This window comes from Penicillium manginii (assembly GCF_028828005.1).
Source record: "Penicillium manginii strain IBT 31320 chromosome Unknown utg000004l:1.0-7231830.0:1.0-7236170.0, whole genome shotgun sequence".
Classification (NCBI taxonomy): Eukaryota; Fungi; Ascomycota; class Eurotiomycetes; order Eurotiales; family Aspergillaceae; genus Penicillium; species Penicillium manginii.
The window spans coordinates 115,476-140,824 of record NW_026643105.1 but is presented as its reverse complement, the minus strand read 5'-3'; the positions used below and the strand labels follow the sequence as shown (position 1 = coordinate 140,824).

Below are 25,349 nucleotides of genomic sequence, written 5' to 3'. Positions count from 1 at the left end.
CTGCACATTGTCTAGGGTGATAGGCACTGTAGCACCCGTACGAGGGTGCCTCCCAGTGATCCTAACTTGCCCATATCCTAGAAGTGGTGTCTCAGTTTGACCGGTTTTAACTATGTTTTTCCGTGGTACATAGGTCATGAACAGCTCTAGATCGTTGCAGATATGGCAGCTGGCGCCAGTATCAAGAATCCAACTGTCTTTGAGAGGTTTGCCGTCCACTGCTGACGCTACGATAGCTCCAGTATCATTTGTATAGAAGGCCAAGGATGATCCCTCTGTCGGAGCTGTACCAGCTAAGTGAGCTGATTCAGTCTTTCTCTGCTGCATTTTGGCGATCTTCTCTTGATCTTGAGGGCTCATCTGCTTGATGCACTCAGGGATACGTTGAAGAGTACCCTCCCGTGGCTTCCAGCCCTCCGGTCGAATTGACTCGTTGAGATAGAAGCATTTAGAGTAGTGATGTTGGGGATGAGTGTTACCACATGGACACTTCTTGCGGTATGTCCTCTCAGCAGGCTTAGCTTCAGGTTCGCCGTTTAACGAAGCCAGAGCTATCTTCGGTTGCCTCCGCCCGTTAGAGACCGCGAGATCCCCACAGCGACTGCGGTAGCTAGCTATAACCTCATGAAATGTGATGGATTTCTCCTCATCTACCAGTTTCCCACGCCAGGACGTGCACCAGGTGTCATCAACCGGTTGTATCGCGTCAAGGAAGTCTCGTATCGCAAAGTGATCTCCGCTAGAGCAATCAGGTATGCCAGCGATCTTGCCTTCCTCAAATAGACTAATCCATTGAGTCAACCAGTGATCAGTATCACCTGGTGGCTTCTGTCTGATCATCTCTCTCCAAGCACGGCGAAGCTGCTGTTGACGATTGTGAGGCTTCGGTTTAAACGTTTCGGACAGCTTCATTAGCTTCCTCCGTGGTGAGTCCTCTCCTACAACAAGATAGTGGTGTTCTGTGGCTAGCGATCGGGTAATGAGGCTATTCAATCGTGACATAGTCTTTTGCAACCTCTGTCGGCGCTGATCGCGGCGATCGTACGCTTGAACGGCTAACGTGTACCGCTTGAGCTCAGCATCGTCTAGCTCCATGATGTCCTTCTCCCGGTGGCGGTTATCCCGAGGTAACGATGGCTCTTCCTGAGCTTCAGGAACCTGCAGGACCTCATCATCCGCCTTCTCGGGGTCCAGGTAATCCCATGCATCTTCTGCAACAGCCGCTGACTTGATATGGCCTATCCAGACCCTCCACTGTGCTTCTGACTGAAGCTTCTGGTCAAGCGGGACCTGCATCAGATCTTCCCTCGTAATATCGGACATCTTCGCACAGGATATAGCTCAGATACTCAGATTCTCCTCTTATAACAATTCCAAAGGTTTCTCGTCGGCGCGGATCTTCGGTGTGCTGAACGTAAGAGCTCACAAGCGGTGGCTAGGCGTTCAGGGGTATCCGGCCGGGCGCTTCAGGGGTTCGTTGACTGCGAGATACAGTGCAAGATGGTCTAATATCTCTCAGACAGTCAGGCAGTCCGGGCTCATAACTGTCAGGATGAGGAATTGAGGTACTGGCTAGTACTGAACATGTCCAATAGAATCAGATGATTGATTGAAGGTGTATGAGAGCGGTTGAACGCCCTCGAGAGTCTGTATCATGCCAATGCGGTGTGTTACGACACCATAACTCCGAGTCTATCCCGAATACCATACGAATACTAGGGGAATTGAGCGGATGATGAACATCCTATCCCAAAAGGTATTAGTGGTATTTAACCACTCCTTCAAATCGACAAATTACAATATCACTAGTGGAACCTCCGGGTCGAACTATACCTCCGAGGTGTGGTGTGGTTCTATTATAAGGCCTAATCGAACTCTTCCGGCGGCGGGTACTTTCTATCTTTCCGCTGTGGATTGGGCGGTCTATATCCGTCCACTCGGATATGGTATTCTGTTGATGTTTGTCTTGGCACTTTTCTTTATAGTGTGTTGTATAGTGTGCTCTTCAGTGAGTAGAGCACTAGCCCTATATAGGGCCGTCTTCTATGTGAGGTAGATACAATCCATCGTTACCGGTTGCCGTCGACTTCTAACTTTCATCTATATAAGTATAAAATAAATTTTAATCTGATTCAGTCCTATCTTAGAATCCTTTAAGCCACATTGGGACTATCTTCCTTGCAAATTAATTACTAGTAATAGATAGCAACCTATTAGTACTATAGAACCAGGATAAAATGAGGATAATATCCAGAGGCGAATCAACTAATACTTTGAGATTTTATCACAGCGGAATGGCACACACGATTGGCCGGTGTTGTTTCCCAGATCTTAAAGAGGCTACTTAGCAAATAAACAGGTAAAGCAGACACAGACCCACTTGTTCCGATCAGGAGAAGACACCCCACCCAGCTTATAGGCCGAACATCGACTTAAGAAAAATAAACAAAGGGCTTTGTAAAGAATTCGAAATATTCCACCTTCTATCAGTCGTCTTCTTTCTCTTCAGGCCTTTTAACAGTATTTCACTCATAGTTGATACCGGAAGACAGAGTAGCCTAAATACAACAAATCAATTAACACAATCCTTATAAGGCTAACCGTTTAATCCCTCTCCCATTCTCACAAGTCTCCGAATTTGTGTCTCCTATCTCAGTTTTAATTCCCGTCATCCCTCTTAATTCATTATTCTCATTATTCCTAAGTACTAATTATCTTCGTCAGAAAAGCATATACAAGAGTCCGATCCAGAAACATACATCGTCCACAACCCAGTCTCACATAGACTTCTCGCGGCCAAATCTACAATAATCCAAATTATATAATCTCTCAAGCATCACTACATCCGGTAAATCAGCACCCAATACCTAGACATATCAGCTCAAATCACTGCTAGCAATCTTGACAGCAAAGAAGACTTAGCCAGAGATAAACTCAGACGAAAAGTCTCACTAGTAGAATCAAGATAAACAGCCCCAATCTTCCATCCTGTACAGATTTTGGTTCTTTCTATCCCTTTTAACCAACTCCCTTAGCCTCGGATAGTACAAGGGACTTTTTTTTCCTAGATCAAAGGCTGAGCCGGACCTGGATTTTAAAAATAGCTTTGGAGCAACTGCAGCAGACAACCAGATTGTCCCCTCTGAGAATATAGAGACAGAGTTTCAGCACTACCATTTCCTTCTTATCCAGTTACTAAGCATTATCTTACACAGCAAAGACGCAGATATATCCAGCATAGTTTCCTTTATCCAATCGGGTGTATCCCATAGCCAGATCTTTAACTTTATCAAACAACAACCCTAACAGCCAAACAAGATAAAATAGGTCATTTATGTCTTAAGCATATGCTTCCCTGGGCCTCAAAGAGACTATTCCAATAAGGTCGGGAGGGGAGTTGGGGGCGAGAGATCAAGATCTGACTATTATATCAACAAGAATCTGTCTTCACAACCTAAGTTGTATGTTTAGTAAAACTAAGCTTTCCGCTTAATTTCTTCTAAGTATAAAAAGGTGGTTTTAGGTCATCTATCTAGTATTAAGTTAGATTCCCAAATCAAATTCAGCTCCGGCTCCGGTGTATGGTAAGTCGTCCGCCTGTCTCACGTTCCTTTCCGAGCAGAATACCAATAAAAAAATGCTGCTAATCTTAAAGTGATACCAATATCTAAAGGATAACAGTGATACTTTCAGATTTCCTAGCTCTGTTTTATTGTAACAAGCTTGCCCAAGAATCACCATTTATAATATGGAATATATTGCATTATATACAGCAAGAAGTTTTCTAACTACCCTACTATTTAAAAATTTCCCCTTCTTTCTTTTTAAAAATAGAACTTCTTATAATACTACTTAATATGTGTGCTTTATCTACAGAAGGCGAGAAAAGAAGACCTAAATAGAAAGGAGATTCCAATGTTATCTATAAGTGAGCGGAAGTACAGAAAATATATATTCAGAATCTAAATAGAAACTTCTAAAGGTCAAGAAAGTATATATATACTCTGGGGGAGTATATTACCTTATCTCCCTAATTGTAAAATAAAGGTAGAACGGTGTTTTTTCTAGAGAGTTGGGTTAGCAAAGTGAAAGTCAAAATATATTTCCCTCCAACATATATTATATTTCTCGGGTCGTGCCCAAAATACATTAAACTGTATCAGGTTCTCACTAGAACCATATTATTATTAAAACGTATCGTAACTCTAACTTTAATAAAATTTCTAATTACTCTAGTACTACTTTTGCTTAAGCTATATCTATAAGGGATACTATACTAACTAGGATCCTGGTAGGGTGGGACTAGTACAGTTGGTGAAGCAACAAGCACCATATTCTATGCCCCTAACACCCCAAGTATCCCCTGACGGTCAAGGAAACTATTGGTTCAGTTTGAATGCTAATTATTATTTCACTATACTGGTCTCTGGTTCTTCTATCTGCTATGTGAATGGGGAGTTTGGTAGTGAGTTCGGTGATCTCTGTATCTATCACCTATCTCAGGCTGCTATTTAGCATACCCCATTTGAAAATATGAATATGTATATGACTAGTTTAGCGATTTAAAACTGAAGTTGTACTAAGAAGAGAGGATTTAGGGCAGCCGACAGTAAAACTACTTAGTTAGGGTACATTTATGAGCCTTAATAGGCAGAATATAAGAAATAGCACTGAGGTAGAGAAATTCAAGACATATATTATTTAAAGAAAACTGCCGGTAACTTAATTATCGGCAAAGTTTTGCCAAAATCTTATCTTCGACAGTCTTACAGATACAGATACACTTAATCTTGGGTTAAGAGCCTACTATAGAGAGTATTCCTTAGCTCCTTTATAGACGTATTAATAGATAATATACTATAAAAGGACTCCGTACACAGCCCATAAACCAAATTCTTAGAGAAAAAGCCGAATCTAGGCCTGATTTAAACAAATGTTCTGAGGGCAAGTTACAGTCTAGGGAGGGAGAATATTGCCACAGAAGTGCTAAGAAAGAAGGTATTAGACGTAGGGTAGACAAAATAAAGTAGAAATACCTGCAGTATCAGCTCTAGTAGAACGTCATCTCAGAAAGCAAGTGTAGTACTAGTAACTTGGTTTACTAGCCGGTAGTTTCCGTCATTGGCATTAAGGAAGCCAAGCAGCTTAATTCTGGAACAATATAACAAAGTGAAAGCTCTGAAATACTTAGGCAAGTACTGTATAGTTCAGAATCTCCGCCCCTTACAATAGGCCAACAAGAATAGAGGTTATAGTCAGTACGTCCAGGACAATAACTAGAGTCACAATCGTCACCCAAACCACTACCTTAAAAGAGTCTTAGAAATATCAGAGGTTAAGGCTCTAGAAATGTGTGGTCTACCACAGCTGAGAACCGGAGAGAAAAACGGGCAGACCAAATTTTGCTAGCATATAGATAGATAAGCGCGGACTTTTTCTCCGGACAAGTGCCTATAGCATTCATCGACTTTATAATGCTACCCATCTCCCGAGCAGTAGTGTCGCTTCCCTTTGTCATACGGGTAACCAGAACTGATTTCTGATCAAGCTAACTACGATTGCTTCCTCCTAGGTCTATCCCAGTAAGGCTACTGAAGCTCTATGGAGCTCGGTCATACCTACTCCAATTACCCCTATACTGACCGGAGCGCTACAAACCCGCCCCCTTGGAACCTCGATAAATAATACTGACCCAACGAATGACTTCGACTAGATAGGTAGCTTGGACGCTAGTTCACTATATGCCGTCAATAAGGTCCACCCTGTCAGGTATAGGTTGAGCGATTCTGACTGCCTATGTTCATCTCGATACAAATTCTCACAGCGAAATAGAGACGGGAGGAATAACACAATGACCGCCACCCAGTAGCCTTTAAACAATGGAGGATAACAATCTGGAAAGACCAAAGAGACTTGTTATAACGTTTATTGGGCCCCGGTAAGTCGTTGTCCTATTGTGGTTAGGTGTTGATAATGAAGGTTTAAAGCAATGACTGATAATGTAACTCAGTGGCGGCCTAGCTTGTTTAGACAACACTCACCCAAATAGCACTGCGTATCTGCTGTCACAACGCAGTCATATTTAATGTAATAGGTTTGTTAAGGAAAGATTATGGTATTTGATGGAATACAGCAATATAGTATAGGTCTGGATCTTCTGGGGGGTTAACACTCAAACGCCCCTATTCTATCGCCACAGCAGTATATAGTCCCTCTAGCTGGTTAAACTAGAATAGAGAATTGACAGATATCAGTCAAGTTCCATATATGTAGCTCCGGCCAACTGAAAGAATAAGGTACTACAATACTGTATCGCTGAGGTCGCAAGACCGCGAGTCATCAAAGTGGCCATTGAAGATCCATCCTGCAATATATTATCAGTCTAAATGTGATCTTTTGGCGTTTTGGACGGACGGGAGAAGGGAGTTTGTATCAGGGTGATATACTTAGGATGGTCGGAGCCGAGTTAAGGTACACAAGGATTGTACCCTCGTCGTGTCGCGATGGAGTATTGTGATCGGTTCGTGTTACAAGGCGACAAGGATCGCATGATGTATCCTGTGTCTGAATATATCAGTTTTAGTCGGATAGTTTATGAATGACTGAAGATAAAAGTGGAACTAACTCACTGAAGGACAAATACTTGGCGTGACGCCGATAGGCAAATCTCAACGGCTATTTCCTTAACCTATTAGATCCCGTTGCTTGCAAATTGCATAAGTATTTCCAAGCTTAATAACTATTTATACAATCCCACCAGTTATAGTGTCTTATCCTCCAAAGGAGCTTTGTATAGCGCTTTCAACTATAGAAGATTACCGACCTGTAGTATGAGAGTGCCTCCTAACTCCACTGGTTTGCTGAGTAGACTCGCAACTCTATAGTAATTTGATGGTATTATAGAAAAGCCTGTGTAGTATGAGAATTGTTCTTTCTTCTGGAGGACTTGCTTGCTGGATGGACTGTGATTTGGACGGAGGGTATATCCCTTCAACGTGTTGGGGGGTAAGGGTTGCTCGATCGTGAATTAGTCTTTCTCTGTAACAGTTAGCATTATCTAAGGGAACAAGAAGGGCCAGTTTGGCCTGGATTTCCGCTATACAGTAGTGACTGATAATCAGTCCTAAGTGACGAAGGTCATAAACCCTGCTATGACTTTCGCCAATACTATAATCCTAGGGGGATGTGCTGTGTCCCTGGTTTATGAGCACGCCCCAGAAATAGAACGAGGTAAGATGTGCCTTATCAGAAAGTCAAGAAATACTCGCTGCTTGTACAGAGCTTCTTTAAGCACTAAGTGGGTAAGAGACCACTCTTGAAGATACTATACAGAGCTAAGTACAGGGTAGCTATATAGGGTTGGTGAAGATTCCGACTGGGTCGGCTCGGCTACAGACTTGTCAAATCAAGGTTAAGTAATACCCCAACAAACCTATTAGTTAAAGAGAACAGAGAATCTTATCTTTAATTAATCGATTCTCGACCACTTCCTAGGTTCATAGAATCCTAGAAAATCACTAGAGCATAGCAACACGACTTGTTTATTATGGCTACTCGATACTGCGTTACTAGACTAACTCCGATTATCGTCATTTACCGCCCAATTTCTCTGCAGTAGCGAGTCTCGTAGGGAAAAGTGAATAAATAGCAACACGGTGTGCATTTCCAAGCTTCTGAGAGCACACCACAGGCACAGGGAAAATATCCTAGTGGGGTGCTATACGACTTGGTGTTGGCTGGGGATCAGTGGCAAAAAGATACAGCTGTCATATCCAGCATACTATAGCGTCCTATATCGCAGGCCTAACCAACACTTTCTTTTATCATATCGTGGTGTGTATCACTTTGCTCTATGTAAGGTCAGATTCTATATAAGTTCAAAAAGTAACAGGAAGAGGGCTATACTTGGTCTTTGTCCTTTTTTAGTGCTTGGGGCTACTACTTCCTACGATCTTTCTTTTTTTGTTCTTTTTTTATGTTTGATCTTCTAAATACACTAGGCTAGAAAGGTCCTTGCTATATGCCCTTTCCCCCATTCCCACAAGTATGCCAACTAGTTCACCCCCTCCCAACATAATGAGTTACAATTCCCACCCTTATCTGTCTGATCCCGAACATGCTTTAGAGACCCTGGAAAGCCAGTTAGAACCATTTAGCTGCAATGATGCCGTTTCTGGACTTGTGCAGCCGTCTCTGTCTGTGTTCTAGACCAATATCAAGCCCATTCCTAGCGACGAATCTCTGGTTCCCCACCCGGGCGGGTGGCCTTTAAATTCGAAAGTTGCCATTCCCCGTTCTGTATACACTAGTAAATATACCGCTAGTAGCCGTGTCGGGAGAGCATACAAGAATTATCGCAAGCAGAAGACTAAATACAGTGGACACTGTCCCACCTGTCAACGTTGCCAGGATATTCATATCTGGTGTTTCTACAGCGACCGGAAACAAGAAAAGATGCTCAAGTGTGTTTAATGTTTCGCAGAATGTCACCCCCGACCCCTAACCCTCTATCTAATCCGATTTTTAGGGAAGTCAAGGATTTGACCGTGTAGGTTCATATTTATGAGGACTTGCTACAAGAACTGAACCCCTACCTGGATTCCTTATCGGCCTAGCGCGTTGACGAGATACTTAGTGGTAAATTAGTCAGAGTATGAGGTTACTGCCCTTACCCATCCCTAACTCCTATTATTACTTTTCTGACGTATAGTTATTATCTGGTCAGGCCATAGAATCTCGCACAGGGAGAAGGGACAACTCCCTAGTCGCCGTATCCCATATCGAGGAGGACTTTAACCGCGATCTAGCATCGTAGGTGATAGGCTTCGTGGGGGAATATTCGGAGATGGTATAGTTGTACAGACTCAAACGCGATCTCGATTAAGACAGCAGAACTATCAGAGAAAGCCTTACTCGACCTTCGATATCATCCGTCAACTACTTCCAAGACACCACTATAATTTTAAGCCTTGATGATGTCGATATACTAGTTTGACCGCCCTAGCAGATTGCTGACAGACTCCTTAAAGACTACTTCCAAGCTATGTATCCTAAGTTTCCCATTATTAGCAAGGAGGCCTTTATAGGCTAATACCGGTCCTTCTATTCGAATAACAACGTACGAGTTGGAAAGCGATGGGTCACTGTGCTGAATCTGGTCTTGGCCATCGTGGTGAGACTTTCTGAGCTAGCCCAGAGACAACCTCAAGGAAACTTCACTGACCATATGGCATACTTTGCCCGAGTATGGCGGCTGAGCATGGGTGATATTACATTGCTGAATCATCTAAGTCTGGAGTAGGTACAGGTAGAAGGCCTAGCTACTTTCTATCTTCTGTCTATAGGTTAAGTGAATCAGTACATTATTAGGCCTATTTAGTTATCCCATTGTTTAAATAGGTTTACCTAACTGGTTCTTGTCCCTTAGGTTATGGCGAATCATTGGGATCGCAATACAGTCAGCGGTGACTATAGGCCTCAATCTTTGTATTGAGAGTGATAGTGTTAGTTATATATCATAAGAGACTCGGTACTGCGTTTGGTGGGCATTGTTCGTATTGGATACTGTGCTGTATATAGTAACTGGCCGACTACCCAGTACTAATGAGGTTTTCTGCACTACTCCCCTCCCATATCTCCACGGAGACAACCTTTGGGAGGAGGGAGTTACACAATTTATCTCCGACCAGGACGCTCGAAAATTTTTATTTACATCCTTACTCTCTACTGACCTCAGGACCCCAGGACTGAGCGAGACTACAGCAGAACGCAGTCGCTCAACAAACTGTGGACCGAGTAATGGGACCGATGCGACCCCTCAAGGAATGATAGACGCTAACAAATCAAATATATCCCTATACCTCTTATACGCTGTAGACTTGGCGTCTCTGCTACGGGAAGCAATCGAAACCCTATACGCACCCGGGACCGTACGGCGATCCTGGCCAGAGATAGAGGCGGCTATCTTTACTTTTAACAATAGTACTGACAATTAGCTCTCCCGTCTTCCAGCAGAGTTCAACTTTGGGGCATTAGACATAAAACAAACTTCCATCCGCCAACGTATCAGCCTAGGCTTCCGCTTCTACACCACTAAGTTAGTCGTTACCCAGCCCTGCCTCCGCCACCTCGCCCGCCAACCCCCCCGGTGCAACCTCCAGCACCGTGTGCGATACTATGGCATCCATATGCGTACAAGCCGTATGCCAGATGCTAGATATGCTACCTGATGAGGCGGATGTGAACTGGCTCTACGGGGTTTCGCCCTGGTAGTGTGTCGTATACTATATGATGCAGTCCACTACCGTCCTCCTGGTCGAGCTCTTTGCACTAGGTCAACGGGGATCCACCGAGGCCACCATCCTTGCTACGAAGGTCGAGAAGGCCATCTGCTGGTTGTGAGCGATGTCCATCAACGATTTATCCTCACGACGAGCCTAGCTTGTCTGTATAGATATTCTCTCACTACACGGGTCAAAATTGCCATCAAAAGTTAATGTTGAGATCTAAGTTCTAGTGTTAACTTTCACTTATCTCCGGTGGTCCTGGAGCCGCGGTGTTGCTGTGGACAGGGCTGCATTGGTAGATATATTTTCTTGAGTCAAATCTCCAATTCAATTCGATTGCATATCTTATGAATAAGGCATGAAAGAAAGGGCTGGAGCCATAACACCACCGCCTGAGGCCTTAGCCCTCGCTTGTATATTATCCTGGGAATCCTTCCATCTATGACTGCGCGGGCAGCAATATGGACCATCTTCTGTTATTATTTGGTGCGGCGTAATTTGTCCAAGCATACTTACTATCAGCGTGAACTGGCGGAATGAATATCCGAGCCCTCCAGCGCCGCAAGAGTATTTGCTTCGTTTACACACCCTACGTGATCACTATTGACAATCCCACAACTCTCCTCGTCGGGGCCATTCATTGATCCCTAGACATCTCTTCGCCAGTCTATCTGCTCTCCATTTGCAGCCAAAGAATTCTATGAGAGCGATCCAAACGACACCTACTCAGCCAAGTCAACAATCTCGTTTTTCTTTGCGTATTGCATCCGCGTCTTACCATTTTAAGGTCCAATGAGGGGTTCGAAGCCCTTTTCTGCTCACGCAGAGGTCAAAAATGCGAACTGTCTGGGAGATATAGAGTATGCCAAAGAGTATTACAACTGCGACCAACGAGTGCAGGCCATGGGTTATGTGGGCGAGCATTCAGAGAGAGTGTGGCTATACAGACTTATCCGCGACCTCGAGTTGGGTAAAGCAGCTCCTGGTGAAGAAAATGTTGAGTCCTCTTCTATATCTTCTGTGAACTACTTTCAAGATGAGTCGAATATCGTACCCCTCGAGGACGTGGATCTGCTAGGACACCCTCACCAACACCTTACGGACCAGCTTGTCGACGGCTATTTCCAGACTGTGCACTCAACATTCCCACTCATCGAGAAGACGACATTCCTACACCAATACCGTTCTTTCTACTCGAACCGGAATATACGACCTGAGAAACGATGGTTGGCAATCCTAAACCTTATAATGGCCATTTCAGCGAGGCATTCGCTACTTGTGGACGAACAGTCTCTTGGGAATCATGATCAATATAAGGTATACTTTTCGCGCTCATGGTGGTTGGGCATGAGCGGCAGTATATTTTCAGACGATCTCAATCTACAGCAAGTGCAGATCGAGGCTTTGACTGCCTTCTACCTCCTTTCGATTGGTCAGGTCTATCGGTATGTCATGTGCACTTAAATACAGCTGCTAATAATTTATATTCACTTCTGGTCTTACCTTTCCTTCAGGTCATCGAGGCTTCTTGCGGTCGCAATCCGATCGGCTATGGAGATGGGACTTAACTGTAGTCAGAACGATACTATCGAGGCCTATTCAGAGACTCGATACCGGGCATAGTGGGCATTATTCATATTGGACACGGTCCTATACGTCATTATGGGCCAGCCGCCTTGAATCGGACGATCTAACTGCACACTACCGCTGCCTATTCCCTATGAAGAGGACTTTGGAGTTCAGCGTGTGGTACAGCGTATTGCCGATCAAGCATCCCGGAATACCCTGATAACCTCTGTTTTTGCTGAGGATCCCGCAGCACAGGCGCGAGAGCACACCTTGAATCACACAAATCCAGCAGAGTATGGGTCGAACACAGAAGTGGCAGATAAGCAATCTGCTCATGTCCTATCTCCTACTCCTCCTTATAGCCTGCTATCGCTGTTATACATGGTGGACTTGTCATTTCTTTTACGAGAGGCTATTGATACTCTGTACGCTCCCGGGGCGGCGCGACGATCGTAGCTTGAGATTGAACTAGCGATTTCAACTTTTAATAACGATGCCGACAGTTGGTTCTCACACCTGCCAGTTGAGTTCCATGCCACAGAGTTAGCTGAAGCTCAGCCATTTGTACTTCAACGCATCGGCCTGGCTTTCCGTTTCTATACCACCAAGTTAATCATCTTACAGTCTTGTCTTCGTCGTCTTACTCGGTTGCCACGACCCGGGCCTATCTGCGAAACTTTGGCGACCACATACGTTCAAGTGGCGATACAAATGATCAACCTCCTGCCCGATAAGGTAGACGTAGCCTGGCTGTACAGGGTCACTCCATAGTGGTATGTCCTCCACTATATCATGTAATCGACCAGTGTACTCCTGATTGCGGTATTCAATCAAGATCTGCTGAATTCCCGTGTTACTATCGGCATCAGCAAGAAGGTCAAAAAGGCTATCCGGTGGATAGGTGAGATGTCCACTAAGGATTCCTCCTCGCAGCGGGCCTGGCTGCTTTGCAGGAACCTTCTCTCTCGGCACGGGTCGAAACTTGAATTTAAGATTGATCTCAGGCTCCAGGAACCGTAGACATTTTATTAGACATGGCTGTCTGAGGTTGCCCACTTATCCACCGGCCGGGGCGAAGCTCACAGTTAAGAACCAGGATTGTTAGACAAGCTAGCTTTATAATATAACCCTCAGGTATTTTATATGGTCTATAATCTTAGTTCCCCATATTGGATTTCCAAGCCAATCACCACAAGCTCCCTAGTCTGCTAAATAACTAGCTTTTGTAATCTACGGGCACAAATAGTTTAACATTTTTTGTCATCAATATATCCGCGCGCATTGACCGATAACTGCGTCCCAGATTTTGACGGATCCCAAGACCCAACTACTAACTAATTGTAAGGTATAATAAGACTAAGCCATTGAAAGCACAGGGTATTCAATATCGAGTTTCCTCACACATGGATTTGTCGCTGCACTCTATATCGTCATCATTTTTTTTCTTAACCACTTGATGGCCACTGCTCTTCTATCAGAAAACTAGACTTCACACCTACTTACTGCCTATATTTATTGAGTGTCTTGGACAGAGGCTCTAGTTTTTCGGTCCTTTTAGTACCTGGATGAGTTTGGGTATTTATTAATAAAATATATCCGTCCGGTAGCTTTATTCTGGGCTAAAAGTCATTTTGAGAATGTTTAGTACAAATAATGACCGTAGAAAAGCGATTGATTTAGAGGCTACATAAGAACCTTAGTTCACATCTTATTTATCGTCATTTCAGGTGGGAGACTTGTAGTATTCTTTTTATTTTTCTCCCTTTTTGCCTCTTTTGATGCAAACCTGACGTATTTACAGTCACCGAGGCAATACCCAGGGAGGACGTCCACCATATACATTTGCAATTCACAGAAGTGTTATTTCGGGAGCAATATATGAGGCTATTTATATCAGAAAAGCCAAATTGACTTATAATCAATTTTCTTCTGCAAATAGATACTGCGAAAATTATTTCCGATGGTGCGACTTTGTTCCTACTTAATCGATATGTACTGTACTGGCCTGGTTTCTCCGCATCGGCTGTCAGTAGCTCAGCAATCCATTATACAGCGATCAGCACGTGTCGTATGCCGAGTATATGCTTTTAGCTTCTATAGTGCCAAAGGTTTTCGTTATATTTACTGGGGCATTTATGCTAGATCACATTTATGTCATCACTCCTTTCCTGCTTTTCTTGGATTATCTCAGCGAAATGGCATGGTGCTTATTATTAGTAAAAGGTGCTATATAGGGCAGAAGAAGCTGCATATTGTCTTGACTTATTTGTCAAACATGGGTCTTATATTGCTAGGAGCCGCTATCCTTGGCGCGATTTCAAGAAAATAGGATATTGCTCTTGAAGTAATTTAAACACCATTTAAGCTTACATTATGGGAGATCTGACATAGGTTAGATCCAGCTCATCATTTGTACTATGCGGGCGGTTTACAACCAGTCTATTGCGTAAATACAATTTTATATCATTAGTTAAAACAAATTAGGTCATTCCGAAAGATCAGCAAATTCAAATTGTCAATGCTGAATCAACCATATCATTAGTTCCAATGACAAGGAAGGAGAGTGAAACGGCAGTAAAGCTTGGTTGGAGCTTTTTCGTGTGAGCTCAATTTACACCACGTAAGAAGGATTTTACATTAAGGGGCTTAGTAAAAGACAACCCATAGAGAGCTACGATCCTAAAATATCAGTCCGCTTTGTTCCATTCCCTGTCCATAGCTTAATACAGGGAATGGATATAACTTCAGATAATTACAATGTCACGGTCGAATACAGCAGAAATTCTATAGCTCTTATGCTAAAGCCATCTGTCAATCTACAAAATTTCTAGAAACGTAAGAAAAGAAGATTGCTACAGTAAGATCAGGCGGGAGAACAAGGGAATATATTATGAGATAAGGCTATACAGATCACTATATACAACGCTGTATCATAGCTTGTATCAGCCTGACCTCTTTTAGACAGGTCCGATATACTTACTATGATATTCTAAGGTAGATACTAAGACTCGAATGAACATCTCTAATTCTGTGGTTGGGCTGGTTGATAAATAGGGTTACAATATGACTTATTATGATATTAGGCCGGTGCAGATCAGAAAGCAAGCCGCACCATCGAAATTAACTCCGAGGTGTCTATACAGACAATCAATTTGATTTATAATCAACTTAGCTCTATGTTGTATATATAGCCTTATATTTCCCTCAAAAACTAATAAGACAATTCATACCCCTAAACAATAAAGATCTATTCTATTTAGTCAAATTGCTCATCCAAGCAGTCTTCTCTATGTGGCAGACTAAAGGTGTTAGTGCATTCGAGTTATTCACGGCACCGATTGGCCCATTATTTTTAGGCATATATCATTAGTATCCATAGCATCCAACAATAGCATTGATATTGACGACCACAGGCTCCCGGGAGTCAGGGTAAGATATTAGCCATTATTTCACTCAGGCCTTGTACGTCTATAGGCATTCATAGCTCTGATTAGCTTATATCTCTTTGCAGCGGTACCCAATTTCACATATCCACTTAGTTCCCGGGAATTCTATGTAGGTATTACTGACAGGCTATCCAATTATAGTAGGTGTAATGGCAGGTTCAGGTTCCCAGGAGCCCATAGCCGAGTTTGGACCAATCAATTCCACTAAGGCTTCGTAGCACATATGGATCATTCGTGGCACCGATTAGCTAATTATTCCTCCATAAATATCACTCTATCAATGGTAGCCAATGATCGCATCAATATTCACGACCCATAGGCCCCTGAGAACCATCCCAATTATCAACCAATCATTTCATTAAAGAATTATACGCAAGTGGGCCTTTGGTGACACTAATTAGCTAATGTTTCCTTGTAGTAGTACAGTAACCATCTTCTCGTGTTCACTTAGTTCCTAGGAGATCGATGTAAGTATTGCTATACGCAAAGACAAGGTCGATAGCAGGAAGAGTTGTTCTGCGAAAATATAATCGATCTAGTGGATCACTCACGATATAAGGAGCTCTTTCCCGAGATTTAGGCTAAGCGAATTAGTCCCACGCTGCACCATAGCTTGTATCTGCTTGATATTGTATAGGTGTAATAGATTTTCTCCAATATACGAGTTAGGCAATAAAGAATCCTACGGTCTGGCTAATAGGGATCTAGGGTCGCAATATGGTATAGTGTTTGCCTGTCTTTAATGAGGTGTTCGTTGCGTGGAGTAACGGGTATCACTGGTGAGTGAAATGAAAGACATAACCTCGTCACCTCGCCTGTCGCAATAAAGTGCGGACTAATAGTGGTGAATGGTGATAACTGTCATCAATTATTTTCTACGGCATCGTCACGACTGTTTACACGAGCGAACAGCCAGAAAATATTTTGTATGTTCCGGATCACCAGATGTAAAATACAATACCTCTGAGAGCTGCTTCGAACCAGTAATGAAATATTGAGCCAGTTATCATTGAAGAGTAGTTTAAGCTTAGGCCCTCACAATTCATAATGATGATCTTATTAACACAGACTGAATGTCTGGCTAAATTGCTATAAATACCCAGTCCCTCGCCAGCAGAACAGTCGTTCACAAGCATCCTTTATGATTTTGGGTGAAAAAATATCGGGCGTGATTCGTCTCTGTAGCTACTCTCTGGTATCGATTGACCTCCAAACTATACAATGAAATGAGTTAACCTCTTATATCGCAATAGCCTAATCTTTCTCAATAATCAAGTCTTCGAATAGTGAGTGTAGCTACCCAGTCATTTGAAATTATGCTAATGCAGAAGATGCTTAATATTAGCCCCGCCTCCGCTATTCTGCTGAGCACCCATTGAAGAACCTTTCGGGGTCCTGAATGGTCCAAGCTGCGAGCACAGTGAGTTACAAGTTACCTTAATGAGCTGCCTACCTACTGATGATTGATAATAAATAGATGCCATCCTCCATACAGTCCCCTATAACGGACAGCAATAAGTGATCACGTAAGTTTGAATAATACAGCAATTTAAAAGGCAGATATCAGGTGCTGAAGATCCTCTATATAGGATAGCGAACTTTCTATCGCAAGTCGCTCAATGTCTTATAAGTCACACTTGTGCTTTGGCCCTGCCCATTCCCAATGCTAGCTATTACATCTCAATTTCCGCACGATTACTAATCCGTTCGTAGCTCTCTGTCCCTCAGCAAAGATCGCTGATAATTATTTTTCGTCATAGGGCGAGCTTCAATCTTACACTCAACCTGACAGAGCTATATTCCCCTCGTCTTCGAAACTAAATCAACTTCCACAGCCTAAATGGCCAAGCTACTGAATCTCACTACACTTGCGTCTTTGTTGTTTCTGAAGACACGGTTAACAAAGCCACTTCGCCTAGCGCGTTTAGCGGGCCCAATTCATAAAGGCTCGATGCCCTCCAGTTGGCCATATGGTGGAGTACCAACCTACTATCACCTCTTCTAGATTCAACCTGTCCGATCAAATGTTAACTGTCACTACATTAGAAATATTTCGTATCCCGACAGGCATGGCCAAGTCCCATACTAGGCCGACTGAGTGATCACAGCATCCGACAACAACAAAGGGAAGTGTAGCATCGATAACCACCGAGAAATACCACAGATTCCCCGAGAATAGCATCAACCAGTAATAAATCAAGCTTTTAGCCACAGTCTGAAGGATATCTTCGTCAAGCCCTTGTTGCAGCTAAGCAAGTAACAAGGCAGACCGCAGTGCTCGATCTACCCCAAATCTCTCGCCACGAGAGCAGTCGTTTCGGGTTAGTTCCTAGTCTACCCGGGACAAACACCACAATTCTCTCTTTCAACGGGACTTTGTCCTGGCATATTTGGAAATTTATCTACTATCCGAACAGCAAGGACAAAACAGATATACATTAGCAGATATTGCCAACATTCATTTGCAGTAATACCAAGTGATCCTGGGCCATCGTCCACCCATAATCGAGCTGAGCCCGCTACACCTTTAGTTGGCCTTCACTGATACCAGACTACATTAACGGCAAGTCTCTACAACCCTCAGTCGCCAAAAGTCTTACTAATATAGAGAAGCAGTGAGACACAGCACTACTTCAGCCGTTCCTACAAGTCTGATCGGGATAGTATATTGTGGCTGGTATTGGGATTCTCATGTAGGCCGCGAGCACGGTCAGTGGCGAACACCCACCTTACGCCATTTGCTGACAATTGGTGCTAGATCGAGTATATCCAACTGTTTTACCTGTGGCCAATGCAGACAGCGTTTCAAAGCTTCCCCCATAGGCTACATCATAAGTAAAGAGAAGGAGTACGTTCTCAAAGTTGGAAGATAGAATAACCAACTGACCTTTTTGCCAAACCGCCGATATAAAGATAACTTTTCCCTCCCAAACGTGGCTATAAGCTAATCGAATACTCCAAAGGTGAAATGTGGCAATCCTTATGGAGGACAGGAATCGATCGGAAGATCAAAGTGTCAAATCACGCATCATAACCGAGTTCGCTAGAAAGTCGCTGCCGATAGAAGGTTGTATGGGAGTGAATTATAGGGCCAACGGGTGTGAACCAAGGGAGTCACTCTGTCATACTTATAGAAACATCAGATACTTCAGACACTGGATAAAGCAAGAAATAAGCTCAAGGACTATTACTCAGCGACTGATACTCCAGGGCTTATCAACATATATACCAATGGAACTATCTTAGCGCCGCAGTATAAGCTTAAGCTCTTTCAGACCCCTAAATAGCAAGATAAGGACTTTGCAGGTAAATATAAAGCAGCACTCGAGCAGCAAATTCTTGCCTATAAAGTTCAACTCCATGATACTTGCTCACAATCTGAAGGGCCTTCTTACCCACAGCCTGTTCAAGAGATTGAAATATTACTTGATAGTTATAGAGCTCGACCCGCAGTACCACTCTCAGAGCTCCATCAGTATCTGAAGGGGGTAAGTATTCTCCCAAAACACAGTTTCAATACATACCTCTCTAACTATTCATTCAATAGGTACTATACTCACTTCCCCACTTGATTTCTGGAGGGACCATGAGCAGCAGTTCCCAGTACTTACAGCAATTGCTCGAGACATGCTTTCTGTCCCAGCTACTGGTGCAGGTGTAGAGCGCTTATTCAATTCTGCCCGCGATATCTGTCATTATCGCCGCGGCTCTCTCCATACAACGACTATTCAGGATCTCATACTGCTAATGTATGCTAATCGATTTGATATTAAGGAGGAGCAACTTGCTTTTATACGAGAATATAAAACAGAGTACGAGATAGATATTCAACAGGAGGATACCACAAAGCATATACTACAGGAGATTATAGAGATTAGTGAGGGGGGAGGGGGAGGAGGAGGAGGAGGAGGAGGAGGAGGAGGAGGAGGAGGAGGAGGAGGAGGAGGGAGGAGGAGGAGGAGGAGAAGGAGAAGAAACTCCTCTACAGCATCATACAAAGCGAAAAAGAGATAATTATGAAGCTGAAGAGGAGACATCAGATGAGGCAGGAGGCTCTGCGGAAGAAGAGCCTCTACTACCTAAGCAATCTAATACTCAGCGTGCTTCAGGGAGGGCCCGGATACCTTCGATACGGCTACAGGGATATACTACTTAATATAATCTAAAATTTCATTCACATCTCTGCTCTTACTGTATCTGATTCAATATAAAAATCACTACTGTATCACAGAATCACTTTATTATCGAAACCACAGCATTACAGCCAAGATCTCGCTTAATCTTCATATTTTATGCAATGCATGTTAGCCCTAGAAAAAGCCCTATATTTGGGCCATTGGGCCGTTTTGGTCCGGCCCATTAATGGGATATGGGCCGACCCAAATGGGCCGGCCCATGGGCCATGTACAGGTCTAGCAGTGGGCGGGTTTTGGCGAGGCCTAGATACAGCCAGAGAGAGGTCATGTGATTGGTCTTGGCATCAGTGGGAACGGATTAACTCTTCACCGTCTAAGTCATTTCCTCGAGGACATGTTATCCCAATCTGCCATGTTCTCCACTAACCACTTTCTCGGGACTTTCGGCATATCAATCGATATCCGTTCATTTTCATAGTCCAGTTTGTAGAGAAATGGCTGTGGGAATTGAACATGCCAGAGCTGGACTGGCCTGTCTGACCTGCAAGTCGGGCAAGCGACGATGCGATAAGCGGCTTCCAATTTGCTCTCGATGCAAGAAGTATGTTTGACCGCCGATAACGTCAATAGTGAGGATCAAGATGGGTACACATAACATGAAGACTAAACCCAGCGTATCGAATAGGTTAGATAGGCCCTACGAATATCCAACAGTCCCGCCATCGGAATGTGTCGCCCAGCCGACTCAACCAGTAGCATTGGTGGAAAGCGTGTGGCCGGTCACGTGTATGTCATGTACGGTGCATCGACGTAGATGTGATCGTATCATCCCAAGTTGCTCTCGCTGTGTGAGGTATATCTAGGATAGTCGGAATATTGGCTGACACGGCCGAGTGTGGCCATGATTGGTCCTCAAGAATCAGACTGACGCGATTTGCTTTCAGAGTCGGCACCAGTTGTATATACCGAACGAATAGCTTCGAAGCTCCACTCATTGCACCCGATAATCCCGAAGCAACTAGATACGAGCTCCAGCCACTATTAGATTTTTCTCTATTGTCAGAAATGGGAATGGCATTCGAATCTCCTATTAGATACCGCTCATACATGTCGGACCTAATACAATTCTGTAAGTCATACGACGGTCACTCATTGAATTCGATATTTACTCATCAACCTGGAGTTCTCACGTCTATAGCTTTACCCTCGGGTACGGTGGTAGCTGACAGCCTGGCCCACCATCTCCGTTCGCAGTGGATGCTGCACACCATGTCCGATCCATGCCTATTCCACGCCACATTGTTCAGTGCATCCGCTTCAATTGACATGTTGCTGGGCCGGCCGAATACCACGCTAACCCTGTATCATCAGACCTGGGCTATCCGCTTAATCAATGAACGGTTAGCACAAGCTGAGCTAGTCTTGACCTATGGAACAATTGGAGCGGTAATACCCTTGCTATATTCTAGTGTTAGTATATTTTGGCATGACAAGATATGTGAAACAGATACTCATGATGGGCTGTAGATGGTCTCACTTGATCGAGGGTCAGCAGCTGCTCACCAAAAAGGCTTGGTAAAGATGCTCCTTGCCGCACTGAAAAACTTCCGCGACGATATAGGACCTCTGATTGCCATCATCAAAATGTATGTGATCATTATTAAATTCCGAGCTGATCGGTTTATTAATCACATCTCTAGAGTAATGATATCATTTGCCTGCATCTTCGACATGCTCCCCATTTGGGATTGCTTATACTCTGAATTAATTCGCCTAAATACCCTGATTCGAAATTTAGTGTCCAGGGCCACTCTTAGCAATACGGAATCAATTTTTGAAAAGGGTTCTGTGGATGCAATATTGGACGTCTACGAAGCCATCTCGCAGTTGGGTCATTTAATCCAGGTTGAACACTGTAGCACTGCTGCTGAAGTTGAGCGCGTGCTCTCCAATGCACCAACAAGTGATTCGATGGGCACGGCCGAATATAATCACCCTCTTTCAACGCATCAAAGGCTAAATATATGCTGCCAGCTCTGCTGCCAAATATTTTGGAAAATACTTCGTCGACAATCGCACCGCGAGGAAATTCAATACACTACTCTCAATCACGAAGTTCGACAGCTTTTGAAACACCTGGCGCAAATAGAGCCTTTATACTGGATCCGTAAAGCCCCGGAAGTGTTTACCTGGGCTGCATTCACCGGTGCCGCAGCGTCAGATCATCATGATGAGTGCGTAGCCTTTATTAGCCGCACAGGGATGGTGTTGGCAGCCATCGATTGCGAAGAATTGACACTTATACGCCAGGGATGGAGATACTTTCATCTGCTGAAGAAATTTGGTGGAGATGATAATGTGCTTGCTGTATTGGCAGGTCATCGATTACGGGCTTAGTAGATGAGATGCTACATGATCCGCCCCTTTCAGTACCCCCGACTTCTGAGGGCTTTTACCGTCCAGTCCCAGAGGGTTTCCGCTATTTTTGTATCTGACCCAGCTTTACTTGGCGCCGAAACCTTTCCAACTGGCAACAAGTATGCTCCATTGTCGGCCTCTCTCTTCAAGCTGGGCGACACAGTAGCAAAGAGGATATTCGCTGCCCCTTTCCGTGGGCCAGGCGTACCTAGCTCGATAAGCGGTTTAATCAGCCGATAGAGCGGTGTTGATGAGATTGGCCCTGCGGATAAGTTCCTAAGTAACATTAGATCCGAGTCCTGGGTGACTGGACAGGGAAAGTTTACATACGTCTTCACTGTTCCCGGATGCAAAGAAAATGTAAGAATGTCGGGGTACCTTTTGGCCAGTTCTTTCGTATGCAATATGTTGGCAAGCTTAGAGTGGCCGTACCGAGCCCAGACAGAAAAGTTCTTCATGTTCATATCCGAAAAGACTATACCCTCTTTCGGGGCCAATTTAGCATGCCCGTCGCTAGATACATTCACTATGCGCACGCTTCCCTTGTCGGCCTTCTCTGTAGCTCTTTGGAGCATTGGGAGAAGGAGCTCTGTGAACAGGAAATGACCTATATAGTTCACCTAAATTGTATCAAAGATTGCTCCAAGAAAGCTATCGTATGGGATATACATACTGCCATCTGTATTTCAAATCCTTAGTTTGTTTCCTCGTACGGAACGCACATAACCTAGAGCATGTAAGTCATGTCTCATGAGGATAGGGATATAACATACGCCAGCATTATTGATAAGTAAATAAAGACTTGATTCCTGGCTATACCTTCATTAGCCAGAGCAATATTCACACACACCACAGGTCGGTCGGTAATTACGGCAGCCGATAGTGAGGCAGGGGCCAAAATTCCTGACCCAATCATTAGCCTCACCGCGATGAGTTCCGCCTGGCTTGACCGCTAAGTACACCACCAACCAGATCTCCGTATGCTCTATCAATAGCGCAGTGGGGGTACGTTATAGATAGAGTGGTGTTGGTCAGTTAGACCGAAACCTCCAAAATGCCAGATTTTCCAACATTCTTCCAGATTTTGGTTCACCATACTAATCTTTACGAATCTTCGCCAGTTTTGAGAGCTCAAATCTCTAAGATACGCGTTTTTGACAAATCTGGCCTTCTACCATGCCTGCTGGACGACCCCAGGTCAACATGGAGCCCTATAAGGACCAAGTCATTGTTCTCCTGACCCAAAATACGCCTATTAATGTCATACTAGACATGTTGCACCAAAATCATGGTCTCCAAATCTCTCCCAGAACATTCAAGCGCCGTACGCAGGCCTGGTGTATCCAGCGACGAGCACCCACAGGCATCACCAATAACAGACCCTTACAAATACGCGTCAAGACACTCATCTGTAAGGGTAATCTGTCTCCGAAAGAGATACTCGAAGTTCTCACCCGTGATGGCACTCCTATCTCTAATAACTCACTTAAGCAAATCCATAGGCGGCTTAGTATACGCCTTCGCATTGATGATAAGGACGAGCAGCGTCAGCAGAAGGACAAGATACTAGAGGTACTGGAGGAGGAACAAGGCTTTGGGCTTATTGAAGAGTACGGACGGGGTCACCTTTATGCCCACTTACGCCGTTATAGGCATATCTATGCAAGAGACCGAATCTTCGATATTTAGTGTTCTTTGCGCCCTGATACTCTTGAGCGTCGTTCGACCAATCTCCAGAGGTCACGTGGTGCCTATCAATGCCCTAGGCCAAACTTTGTATAGCACATTGATGGATATATGAAGCTAGAGCCTTATAGGATCGAGATATATACTGTGATTGATGGATATTCGCGTTATGTTACCTGGTTCTATGTTGGTATACGCACCGCTATAGGGTCATTCTAAGGTCTTTGAGTATCTGACTGTCTACCCTAGGTATAAGCACGCGAACTAGTTTCAGCGTTCTCCGTCAATATATAGATACATTATTGGCTACTGGCTTCCAACTGCGCACTATCCGCTCCAACCTAGGCACTGAGACGATGCTGATCGCCAATACTCACTATACATTATGGAAAGCCATTGATATTGATCCAATACTTCAGTTTTCTGACTGCTTTTGGTATAGCCGTAGTGTCTAAAATCAACGCATCGAGTCCTAGTGGGGACAGCTTACAAGCTCTATGAATTTCGTGTGGCGTAAGCTCTTTATTTGGCTACAGGACCAGGGCCACTTTCAGGCGACTATCCCTAACCAGATTACTCTTCTTGTTGTCTATATACCTTCTATTAAGGACACATACACAGAATTTATACTGATATGGAACTCCTATTGTATAAGGAAGCAGAAAGGACGCCCCTATAGTGTTCCAGGCAAGCCATAGATAAACTACTACTATCCAGGGCAGGATACTGATAGACAGGATATCAAGAATTACCAGCATACGCTTGACCCTACTTTGCTTAGTGCTATACAATATAACGTGGATGGCTGGGATGCTAACGAATATCTCCCCATACATACTATAGAATAGTGCCATACTCAGCTGCTACAAATACAGTTTGACCCTGAAAGGCCACCAGCACGAGATGGCACCCACCCATATATGGAGATCTACCTTTGGCTACGAGAGCGAGCCGTCTATCATACCCAAATAGGTGCTATTCCAATCCTATCACTGTACGAGAAGCCCACTATATCTTCTGATTAGGCATAAAATTAAGGGAGCGGCTCGCAGACTTGGCTTATGTTAGAGATAAAAGTGGAGATTAATAAATATCAAGCACTAGTTCTGTCAGAACTTTATTATTCTAGGGGTTGTAGAAGATATTCTAGTATTATCTAACGTCCAGGAATCTCCTAATATCCTAGCATATCCTATTGAGTATCTTCCACAAAGCACTACCAACCAAATGGCCTATTATTCCAGCGATACGCCTAATCTAGTCGATTTGACAGGGCCGTATGACGATTCACCATCCTCCTCCTCTACCTATACTACTAGCCAAGGAGCAGCACCGACAAGACCCTCTCAGCTTATACCAAGCTATAACCTGCTTCCTAACCCCTATAGTATAATACACTAACGAGTGGCAGGTAGAGTTCGCAAGCAAGAGATAAAGAGGACTAGACCAGAACACATTACTAGGCCTGAGCCACCACAGCAGGCCCCAACTCTTATCCACTTCTGTCTCTGGCGAAGACCATCACTGGAGAGAAAATCATGGACGTTTGAGGAGCTTAGTAAGTTTAGATATCGATATTATTTAATTTAATCAAGGTATGTTCCAATTTGCTAATAGGCACTTTAATACAGGTAATGTTTCCTAGTAGGTTCCTCCACAGACAATTTATGGCTTTAACGACTTTATTACAAGATATCTTCTGCCTATGCTTAGTCCTGATCTCGGGGTATATTTAGCAATGCCTACCGACCGATATTAGTTAGCCACAGGCCTAAAAGGTCAAAAGGGGAAGAGGGAGCTATATATCC

General features: G+C 43.9%; 4 protein-coding genes across 4 annotated transcripts; 2 read left to right on the top strand and 2 right to left on the bottom strand.

Annotated features, from left to right (window-relative positions):
* Positions 1 to 307: 307 nt before the first annotated feature.
* N7533_003760 (uncharacterized protein) lies at positions 308 to 1,323 on the bottom strand (the record flags this gene model as incomplete). The annotated part of the gene is made up of 2 exons (XM_057100410.1): positions 308 to 347; positions 374 to 1,323. The coding sequence occupies 2 exons, from the start codon at positions 1,321 to 1,323 to the stop codon at positions 308 to 310; spliced, it is 990 nt and encodes a 329-aa protein (XP_056960040.1).
* An 18,608-nt stretch (positions 1,324 to 19,931) lies between these two features.
* Positions 19,932 to 20,251, top strand: N7533_003759 (uncharacterized protein; the record flags this gene model as incomplete). The annotated part of the gene is made up of 2 exons (XM_057100409.1): positions 19,932 to 20,038; positions 20,152 to 20,251. 2 exons carry the CDS (start codon positions 19,932 to 19,934, stop codon positions 20,249 to 20,251), a joined length of 207 nt encoding a protein of 68 aa, XP_056960039.1.
* A 1,612-nt stretch (positions 20,252 to 21,863) lies between these two features.
* N7533_003758 (retinol dehydrogenase) lies at positions 21,864 to 22,430 on the bottom strand (the record flags this gene model as incomplete). Its single annotated transcript, XM_057100408.1, has 2 exons — positions 21,864 to 22,131; positions 22,186 to 22,430. The coding sequence occupies 2 exons, from the start codon at positions 22,428 to 22,430 to the stop codon at positions 21,864 to 21,866; spliced, it is 513 nt and encodes a 170-aa protein (XP_056960038.1).
* Positions 22,431 to 23,031: 601 nt separating this feature from the next.
* Positions 23,032 to 23,544, top strand: N7533_003757 (Clr5 domain-containing protein; the record flags this gene model as incomplete). The annotated part of the gene is made up of 1 exon (XM_057100407.1): positions 23,032 to 23,544. The coding sequence occupies one exon, from the start codon at positions 23,032 to 23,034 to the stop codon at positions 23,542 to 23,544; it is 513 nt and encodes a 170-aa protein (XP_056960037.1).
* Between the last annotated feature and the right edge of the window lie 1,805 nt (positions 23,545 to 25,349).